The sequence below is a fragment of the Balaenoptera musculus genome, chromosome 1 (assembly GCF_009873245.2).
Source record: "Balaenoptera musculus isolate JJ_BM4_2016_0621 chromosome 1, mBalMus1.pri.v3, whole genome shotgun sequence".
NCBI classification, from domain to species: Eukaryota; Metazoa; Chordata; class Mammalia; order Artiodactyla; family Balaenopteridae; genus Balaenoptera; species Balaenoptera musculus.
Genome location: NC_045785.1, coordinates 128084210 through 128095462, shown reverse-complemented (window position 1 = coordinate 128095462; position 11253 = coordinate 128084210). Strand labels below are relative to the sequence as shown.

The 11253-nt window shown below is 37.0% G+C and overlaps 1 protein-coding gene across 5 annotated transcripts in view; it reads right to left on the bottom strand.

Moving 5' to 3' along the window:
* Positions 1–525: 525 nt before the first annotated feature.
* The window catches only part of DNM3 (dynamin 3), a 571218-nt gene continuing 560490 nt past the window's right edge, over positions 526–11253 (bottom strand). For 4 of the 5 annotated variants that reach the window (XM_036859878.1, XM_036859887.1, XM_036859891.1 and 1 more), the window contains one exon: positions 5118–10033. In XM_036859878.1, coding sequence (XP_036715773.1) covers positions 9964–10033 — 70 coding nt within the window. In that variant the 3' untranslated portion in view covers positions 5118–9963. Of the gene's footprint in view, positions 707–5117; positions 10034–11253 lie in introns of those variants that run through there. The other variant, XM_036859907.1, reaches the window with a different exon arrangement.

The window sequence follows — 11253 nt, the reverse complement described above, 5'->3', positions numbered from 1 at the left end:
TCTTCCAGTACTTTACTGACATCATGAAGAATCTTCTCAAGGTGGCAACATTTCCTTGTCTTGTACTTTTATTCAAATGATGTGTTTTTTCCCCTGGATTTGCCAAATAGAATGTATGAGATTGATGTGTTTCAGACCGACAGTTTCTCCCATAATCATACATATTTTATCTCCTAGAAAAATAATGAAAATAGAAAAAAGGTCTTGGTGCAATAATAATTATTAATGGGATTCCTGGGGGCAGATTGAAATTATTCAGTCCTCTGTGTCTTTTCTAGACACCCAGGATTTTTACTTGTTTCACTCTTCTATTGGACAGACATTTCAACTGAAGATAGATTATTTTTCTCCACCAAATAGCATCCCCAATCACAATGCTTTAAGAACTTAAAATCAATCATTTTCAATTTAAGCACCTTAAAAGGTCAAATTATGTATTTTTCACCTTACGTGGTTTTAGTTGAAACAAACTCCTATTTTAACTCGGATCTTCTTTAGAAAAAGAAACAACACATTTCATTTTTTATATAGAATAAACTTTGTTTTTATTATAGACATGGATCAAAAATAAAAGTTTTTATGTACATATGACATATAGTGCAAATGAAAGGCTTTTAAATACCAAGTATAGACATATTGTCGGAAACAAAAGGAGATGAATGATGGGGGTTAGGATGGTCGTCCGGGAACTGCAGGAGGGGGTCGCCTAGTGAAAACAAAACAAAAAACAAAACAAAACAAAACAAAAGAAAAAGAAAAACACAGATGCAGAGGAAGAAAACAATGTTTAAATTAGAAAATAAATCCAAATAAGAGCATGCATAAATATCCCACAAAAATCAAACTCAAATCAGACAGAAAACATGCAGACGTGCAGGGGAAATGAGAGAATATCACATGGCATAGTGAACAGCTCCTAGGATGTTTCCTTGCTTCCAGCCATGTGCTAGGTATGAGCCATTTGAGCTCACGCCAAAACCTTGTTATTTTGTACCATGGAATGATAAATCCACGCCACCATATTCAGGAGAACTGGGAACAGTACAAGAGCCGCATACCTTTATAACTTGAGTATTTGTTTCCCAACCCTGATTTTGTGACATTCGGTTATTTCCAAAGATTTCAGTAAATGTTGTGAAATCTCCACGGGGGAGAGGGAGTTGATATAGAAATATGACAGGTGAGATTTCTTTAAGATGAGAGAAAGTAGAAGGCAGCAAGGGGTCAAATGAGCAATGTAATCACAATGCAGAAAATATCTGGGGTCGATCTTGGAGAAAAGGATTTATAAATACGAATTTCCTTCAGGTGAAATCCTGATGTGATAGCCTTTCCAGGCCCAGGCAAACTATGAGGCTATGTCTGTTCCATGGTGACCCCAAAGACTTTGGGTAAGGTTTCCCTCTGTCTTAGAGTTAGGTGCAACTGAAGTTCTTTTTTATTCTGAACCAGGTCCAGGGTAAATGAAATTTGGTTTGCTGGCTCTTTCTCCATATCCCTAGCCTGGCCTGCATCTTGTCAGGCCCACTGGTGGTGAAAGAAGGATCCAGAGTTTTGCTTCGTTTTGACATCAGCCTCTCTGGATGATGGGCTGCTAGGGAAGATACAGTAAACGCTACATGGCAATGGACAGCTCTGTAAGTAGGAAAACAGCAGGCCCAATGAAGCTTTCCCACGGGTTTCCAGCAGAAGTCTACATTTAATTTCCTCTTTCTAGCCCAACTGGTAATGAGCTCAACATTACAGCAAGCCATAGAACGGCAGGTTAGTTCAGTACCCTACTCCCTGTGGGACTTCTTTTTGGCCACTCAGCCAGGTGTTCAACAACATACTCACTTCCATCTTACTTCTGTAATACTTCAGTGAGTGGAGCAATGAAGTCTACAAAAAAAAAAACAAAAGCAAAAACGAAAGCAAACTTCTGTTTCATCTTCTATGAGATGTTAATGGAGACATACTGACTGGGCTATTTCTGAGCAGCAGTAGAAAACAACCTTACCTTCCCCAAAGTCCAAGACCAATTTTTCTTTGGTCCAATTTAAGCTGGCTGAACTTAAGGAGGCCTCCTATCCATTTAAATGATGAAGAACCTGTTATTGGTCTGCAACCTTTCAACTGCGGGGGGGGGGGGGTCTGCAAGCCTTTAGCTTTAGAGATCCAGGTAATGGTTATCCCTGGTGATTTCATGAAGAAAGTGTAATTAAATTCCTGTCAGGCTCAATGAGATTTATCACCTGCCCAGCCAACAGAAACTATTTTTGAGTTCTGAAGGGGCTTTAGAAGACTTTAATTACCTCAGCAGGGTGGGGAGGTGAGCCATTAAACTGAACAGCAAGTCCACAGTGCTAAAGGGACATTTTGTCAGCATATGCCAAAGCACTTTTCTGTTTGAGCTAGTTTGGTGCTCTAGTCTAGAAACAGGATCAGAAACTTTATGTCTTGGAATATATTTCATGGACAGCTAGAGTGACATCTATCCCCTTAGCTCTTTTCTTTCCCTCTTCACTCATCCTGTATCTAACTTTCCTCTCGTTGCCAAAAAAGCATTGCTGGTGATGACACCGTACACTGGCTCAGAGTGACTTCTATTATGGATCTTGGCAGTTTGGGTTTTTACTATTTCTTTTCCAGAATTTTCCATATCACTTAACACAGTGCTGAAGTGCTTGAAGGTCACGTGCTGAAAATACTGGGGCTTTTTATATGAAGGGCTACAAAGTTACCTTATACCATTGCCACTTCTAACACAAAACTTGCAGTATTGAGTTTGGAACACTGAGTTGGGATACTGAGTTGCTAACACATATTAAAGCTCATCATACTAGCATTCACCATACAAGCAAATTCTACCTACTCAAGATTATAATTTCAGGTTATACCTCCTTAAGCTTTCTGAAAAATAACTTCGGAGAATCGTTTGGCTGAAACAGGAAGGTAAGGTGGTAGGAAAACTGTGTGTGGAACATGGGCATAATTCATATATAAACGTCTCCAGTATTAAGAAGAATGATGAATTACCCACATTCTCTTGGATCTACCTCAGTGCTGCAAGCTGTTCCTAGGGTGACATTCCTCTGGCAAGAGCCCTGGGAAGGCCTTCCTTATAACTTTTTTCTTTTCTGTTACAATCTCACAAAACATTCCCTGCTTGTTTTCCTAGCCCGTCACTTAGATAACTTAATATCCCGGAGCAGTTGGTGAGCCTGAAGGCTTGGGAAAGTGAGACAAGAAAGGCAGTAAGAATAAGCGTTCTTCTCAATGCTTTTCTGCTTATCTTCACTTTTAAGTCAACCTAGATCCCTCCCTTTACAAGAATACTATGGGGGTAATGTAATTAATTTAAAGGAGCTTTTTTTTTGGCGAGTGAGAGAGAAAAGGTAATATTGAAAATGATCTGAGTCCTCCACAAGGCCCCCCTAGGACTCATTGCGTGTCTGTCTCTATCTGCTTCCACGCCCCCTGTTCCTATGTGACCTACCTCCTTGGATCTCCCCAAGCATCAGAGCTCCAGGAGGGTGGTCCTAAGCTGGGAGCTCCAGTTGCCATGACATTTGATTTTATCACCCAACTTCGCGTTAGTGACAGTCTGTACTGGGACAATCTCACTCAATGCCTTTCCCCTCTGGCCTAAAGCCACTAAAGCAGTGTTTCCTAAGGCATGTACCTCAGAATGCTAGTCCTGTGAGATGCTCTATGAACAAAGCATTGATGGTCAAATAAATCTGAGAAACATGGAGACACTAGCCCTGCCATCTGATATTAAAGCTTCTATAGAGTCTTCCAGTAAAGAAACATCTAATTTTTAGTTATCATTTCCCAAGCATAGTCAATCAAGAAATCCTTGGTGTATGTGTGTGTAAAACTTATTAAAATCTCATGGAATGGACTCTGGGAAACTTCAAATTAAGGTTGTAGTTTTAGCCAACATCTCTTGCATGTTACTCTAAGTATCAGTCTGCCTCAGTGTGAAAGAACACCAAGAAATGGTCTTAAAAGTGGCAATGCCAGGTGTGTGATGAAATTAGTACTTCTCAGTATGAAATTTAAAGGTTCCAGCTGAAAAACAAGAATCTTGAAAACTAATTGAGCAGATACTTACATTGATGTCAGAACTATTTTTAAAATACAGATGGAAATTTGCCAGATAGTTACAATAAGGTCCTTTGGTTTTGGTAATTTCTACCAGGAACTATTCTGAATACAGAATCATGCGGTAAGACACACACTCACAGCACAGTGCACAGCATGATTCGCATCCTGACTCTTTCTTCCATTAAAAAGCTTCCTTTGAAGGCATAGATGGCTCCACTCATGGAAGATGTATAGACATGAGAAAGAAATCACAACAGAAAGTGTGAATTAACCCAACAGTCTTTCCAATTCATCTTTTCACAAAGAGCACACCCTGAACACAAAGGGAAAGTAAACCAACATTTCTCCCCTCCCACTCCCTTCTTGTCTCCTGCTTTTAGACGGCACAATCTGAGACTATGTATGTTGATAAGGGACCTATCATCAAAACTCTTGTAACAAGGAATCTTTCTCTATTCTCTGGAAACTCAGGATAAGGACGTGTGTAAGACTGAACACTCTTCTGTTCTCTTAATATTGGAGAAACTGAAAGGGGTAACTTCTCCCCTCAATGCCCAATGAATAAACAATGGAGGCCAGCTGTTGAGTCAGGAACTTAATTACTTTCTGTCAGAAATGCCTTCTGTAGACCTACCATTTGGGCAGAGTATTCTTCATCCTTCTGTTTCCTAGCTTTTCGGGATCACTTCCTTTTCAATAGCAAAATGTCACGGTGCTTCTTGGCAAGTGTCACTTTGTACCCTCCAGCTGCCTAAGGTTTGTGTTCTTCTTTAACTTAGTACAACAATGACTTCAAATCAGGAATAAAATGTTTCCCACTCTCCTGCCTTTGATTTGTCCAGTTTGCTCCCTTTAAAAATCTCATCCTTCCCCAAATTAATGACAGTAATGCCAAATGCTATCATTCTCCACATTGGTAATTCTGGACCAACGTGATAGAAAGAGTTATAAATATTTACAAGTCTCAGATCTTACTGATAAGCATAGACATGACTCAAATATATACAAGAATGAGGAAGGGGGGAGTCCTTCAAATGTTATCATTTATTTCAGGTTCAGAAATACAGCTTCACATTTTCACAAGAGGTACACATGACCTTCAAGAATGATACAGGCTTTAGGAACTTGCTTCAAAAATTCCATTCATAGAGTCCATCCATATATCAGCATTAAGAAAGCCTGAAAGTGCCAAGAAGACAGTGGAAAGTACTCTGGCTCCAATTAATTAAAGAATCAACAGAGAAGGCAAGACTTTGCTTCTGTACACTGCTTCTTAATATAAAAAAGCAAAAGAGGAGTTTGATTCAGAAAAGGGAGAGAAAAGAAATATACAGGCAAGCAAAACAAAGGCTGTACATGTGAAATTAAACACAAATCAAGTAATGGTGGAATTTCTGATTGGAAGGAATCATTTTTAGCAAATTGGCAACATACAATGCAAGAGATTAGACAGAGTAATTTTATCGTAATTTAAAAAACATTACATTAAGGAATTTGAGGGTAAAAATTAAAAAGGAATGAAGCCTTGAGCTGAGCCATGTGTGAAACCCCAGACCAGAGAGGTGAAAAGTCTCACCAATAATACCAGTATGAATAGGTCTTAAGACAAACAGGAGACTCTTCCTTGAGTTTCCTCTCTCTTGCTCTCATAGATACATACATTCTTACACATATATACAAATAGCAATGCATATACTACATATGCTTCAAAATACTTTTAAAATTTCACCATACAGAGCACCACGTAATGTTAAACATACCAACTAGACAGGATGACTGAAGGTTCTAGAAGACACATTTGAGCTTTTAAGAAAGGAATGAGGGATCTAGTGAACGAATAACTGTTTCTTAGAAACCATCTAGCTTCATTCACATTAAACTCTGAGCTCACAGCTTGCAGTCCTCTTAGTGAAATGATATAAAACTCATGGCTTGAGTCTCAAATATTATCTTCTTTCATCAAGTTCCATAGTTTAGAGACCTACTATTTAAGCTTTATTCTTAAGGAGATTCCTGTCCATTTCAAATAATTACATTGTTTGACAAATGAAAAATGTTTACCTGAAAAAGTGGATGGATGACCTGCCGCTGAGGTGTTACATAACTTCTTCCCTGCATTTTAAGCAAACTTACTCAGAAAATCCACTACTTGTATTATAATGCTGTATCCCTCTATTTTAATTTTTTGACAGTTACCGTAGAGAAAAAAAAAATGACTATGTAGACAAACTTAGCTTTTTAAGATTCACCTCAGCAATCTAAGAATAATTTATAATTCTAATCAGAGATCTTAAAGGTAGGTTTCCAGATCTTACACTTACTATGAGCTAGCTATATTGGCAAAGATAATTTCTTCTTCGATAGCAATGCTGTGAATTTAGATGCAAATGCCTGTAGATGTTATTCTACCATGTTGTCATGGAAGTTCTGAGCCTTGTGCCTCTCAGAATGAATGTAATCTGGAGAAAATTTTGTACACCTCATGTATGTTATGAGAAATGAACCACTTTTATCACATATTATGGCAAATACTCTAAAGCTAACTCTTGTATTAGCACAGTTTAAAAAATATATTCATACCCACACATACACACATGTATAAATATTTACACCCAAACATATACATATATATACAATACACACACAATCACACTCATGCTCATGGCATTTTAACAAGTGATTTTTAAAGCTACTTACCCAAAGGGGCACAAAATACATGTACTTACACAAATTTACTATGTATATACTGTATACATAGGGACACATGCTTAGAAAATATGTGTGTACACAGAAAACATCAACGTTTATCACATACTGGTATTAGGTCCCATTTCATATTTGAGAATTATGGCTACAGTCTATTCTAAAAAGTCATAAAATGAATCTATATGACTACTCTTTAATTCTAAGGTCAGAAGGCTTATAGTTATATCACAGGAACTTGGTTTTATTATAATGTTTTGGAATAGAGTGAGTTTGTATCTGAACAAGTAGGCAATTTGCTAACTAAACAGACCCTACTGCTCTTCTATGTTACAAAACACAGCTAAAAGCAATATTCAGAGGAGTAATCTTGGTAGATGATTTCTGGAAATGCAATATATCTGCTCTAATTCAATACTATTTCAATCATCTGTCCACAATTGAGTAAATGGCTATTCCAGTTTAGTCAATAAGCATGCAAGATTTAGCATGTGACAATAAAATAGATTTACCCATCAAATAAACATATACAGTTTACTTTTCCAAATCCTAAAAACACTATGTTTTATTATACTAGACATGATGGAGCTACATCTGTTGTGTAGACAACATCAGAGCAATCAGGATGAAGTTACACAAAAGATCTCAAGTGTGTGGGAAATACTTAGAAAGCTCATTAGCGACATTCCCATCTTAAGGCCTGATATGAACGCTGTACTTCACACTCCGCACATCCTAGAGCTTCTGACTTCATTTACATTGACATCTCCTTTTAGCAGGATACAAACCCTTTGGGAAATGGGATTAATACTAATCATATGACACAGTACTGCAGTAAACTGAAAATATTCTCCAACATGACTGCTGAAATTCCAGGGGAGGCTGGGTTCTATTAGAAATAACTTAGAAGTAAAATAAAACAAAAATGTACACACAAGAAGAGATAACTGGGACAGTGAAACTGTGGGGTGATAATCTGAGAGCAAAAGCCAAAGGTGACAAACGCCATCATTGTTTATGATGCATAAAATCGGTGCAAAGAAACTTGGGAAAAAAATCCCCAGTTTTCTTTGACATGGTTTGTGCTGATCTAAGAACACATCAGTGGTTATCCACAACATTTTCCTTTAACCAAAGGAAATTTTTGAAATACAGCAAAACGCAAAACCACATACAGCACAAAGCCAAACCCTGAAGTATATAATCTGTTAGATGCCTATTTTAGAGAATTCAAAAGAAGGAGCAAAGGGGATCCTAAAAAAGAGGGAATTTTGTGAAGAGATATCACTTTAGACTATTAATTTTACTATGGATGTTTACTTATTTCCACTTAGCTGCAACACTATTTTAAAAATACAGTATGTATCTTGCACATCTGTTCCATTCACAAAGAGTTAATTTTTTTCCATGAGAAAAAAAAAGATATGAGAAGATTTAGGGTGGTGATTTAGGGTGGCGTTCTTTATACAATCACTTGCAATTTAAAAGTTGAAATGCCCTTTTTGTAAATCTTGTATTCTCTGATTTTTGCCTAAGTGGACTAGTTTTAACCCTTTAGAATAAGTTCAAAACAATGTCATTCAACTTGGCAAGTTCTCTTTTTAATAATGGTTAAAAGTTTTACTTCATACTTTATGGGCGTCTGCTTTGGGTATAAACTACACAGGAAATTAAAGTTAACATACAAATCATGTTTGCTGCTTTCAAAGGGAGGCATTTCAGTTGGTTAAACCTGATTTACTTCTGTAGAATATGAAATGGTGTCGTGGGACACAACTATGCAGTGAATACTTGGTCTGCTGTGTGGGAACAGTTAGCAGACAAAATTCCGGTTGGCTTCTGGCTGTTTCCTACATGCTAATGATCTAGTTCTAGGTAGTCCAAAAGTCAGCCTCAAGACTGAACTATTAACCCCCAGGCTAAGCTGCTCTTATAAATTTTAGAAATGTTAGAATTTGCCAATTTGCTTTAAATCTCGATGTCTTAATACTATTTTCTGGAATGACCTGGAAAGAGAGAGACTCTGAAGTTGTCTGACTGTAGGAGTGTGAGCTCTGCTCTCAAACTAGGGCATCTTTTCTTTCCATTCCAGGTCCCATTCTTTAAATATGGCTATCCCATAGTAAGGCTCAGGATTTATTAAGAAAGCCTAGAACAGATTAAAAAGTTACATTAAACTGTTTTAAAGGTAGGCTAAATTTTTACATTAGGAAATTACATATTAGCATGGAAAGGGAGACATTTTTGCGCTAACTAACTAACTAAATCAACTGGAATTAGTGTCAAAGTATAATTAGCCATGCTTAAAATTAGATCAATATAAAAAATTAAATATTTTCCATGTCAGCCTTCACTGTAACTTGTGAGGAGGTAAGTATATACGTGAATAAAGAAATTACATTTGTGCAGACACGTCTAGAGATGTGATATTTTGCTTCTTCCTTGAACTCTGAAACTAGCCCAATTTACTGACTGACTACCAAAAAACAAGCTTTAATTCACTGTTGAATATGCTTCTACCTTGAAGCAAAACACATTGCCATGAGAAGCCCTCTAGAGCAAGCAATGCATTAACTTTTCCTTGGCAAACTACCTCATGCTTCTGGAAAAGTTTTATTTTTAAGGAATCCTAATTTTTAAAAAATCACTTCTTAGCAGTTTTATGAAATAAAGAGGAAGGAGAGAGGATCTAAATAGGTAATCACGGAGTAGGCGGAAACGTGTATAATAGACAACATAATTTCCGTCAGTCAAAACAGAATGTGGGAAAATAAATATGTATCATTTAGGTCTAAGCCCACCATCTCTTATCTCTTAAGAATTATATTGAATGGGCTATCTGGTAGGTATAACCTGGGAAAGTTGTCAAAGCAAATCCAAATATATGCCAGGGTAGGCCAATGGTCCACAAAGTAGCGGGCTGCTATACAATCTACTTTGGTTGATACAACATATAAAGCCTCAAAGAGTCAGCAGTTTTCAAGAGTCAAACCCCAAAAGTTTGACATATCATGAGCAATGAAGGTGAGTGATGAATGCATTAGTAAAACTGGTTACTTGCCTACTGATGTCCACACATGCGAGTACTCATGATTTACTGCAACGGTTATCAAATATTTTGCTTTCGCATAATTCATTAGTAATTAATTGCCATGCCAGACACTTCGTTTAGTCTAACAGGGAGGATTCTAGTGGACGGATTATAGTGGGACGAGTTGGTGATGGGGGTGGTCTCCGGCTAGAAAGAGAGAAAGAGACAGGTAAAGACACAAGTAGAATATCTAGCAGAAGGTTATCCCAAAGACACTGAGAAAGAGCCGTCACGCACATGCTCATGCACAGACAGGTCAGCAGGAGTGGCTGCCATTTGTAATAATTTAATACTGTCACCTTTCATTCACCTAGCATTTTTTTTTTTAAATGAGGTATTTTTTCACATACAAATCTTGCTAAAAACTGAAGTCGTCCCTCCCAATACTAATAAAAATATTAAGTCATTTAAAAGCCATCTGAAATACACGGCATATTTCTCAGTCAACAGAGTATGAAGCGTACTATGTTATGCCCACTCCAGGAACTAATAAGGTATTTAGGCCTCACAGACTGATGGGGTTTGAATTTTTATTTCCCTTTAAGTAATATTCTTCCTATTTTTTCTCCCTGTCTGCATGTTAATTATCACTTCTCATTGTCTTTAGCAGTAGCTTTCTCCAATTTATTCTGTATTTTACTTCTAATTTGCTAGGCAGTAGAAAGTCAGAAAGATTAAGGCTTTTAGAGTTCTCCACAATAAGTGTAAACAGGCTCAGGGTGAGCGCCTGAGTCCTAAAAGTTTTATTCTTAGCAGCAGTATTGCTCACTTTCTGGTTGGTAATGGTGTTTCTAATAGCTGAGGTTGCTGAATAAACTCCAGATAACGAAATATTACTATATCTGAGAATCTCAGCTTTACCAACTAATACTCTTTCTTCCCTGAACCCATACATTTATTTCCTAAATGTATTAATAAGCTTTTTTGGGTGTGTACTTGACTTTATATGTCATATCTTGGAGAGTAATGTTTATAGCCAAGAAAATTCAACAAATTCTGCAAATTGAAACCTTTCTTCTTGATAAAACTCTCCCATTGATTTTTTTCAGAAAGAACCCTTCTGGAATTACAGTCATGTCATGAAATTTTCTTCTGTATTGGACACACTAAATTCATCAAATCAAATATTTTTTCTCAGGATGAAGGAGTGAAGTTAGAAAAGTTAAAGAAAATGGTAATGAAATGTTAAAAAATTACAGAGCTATAAGATAAAATTAGATGGTCAAGGAAAGATCAAAGCAAAAGAGATATTGTTGATTAATGGTACAAATACTGACCACTTAAGCACAAACTCATAGATCTTAGTAGAGTTTCTTTTGCCTCCTGTACTTGAAAAATGTCCAGGAGGCTTTAGAGGAAAGGTTTCC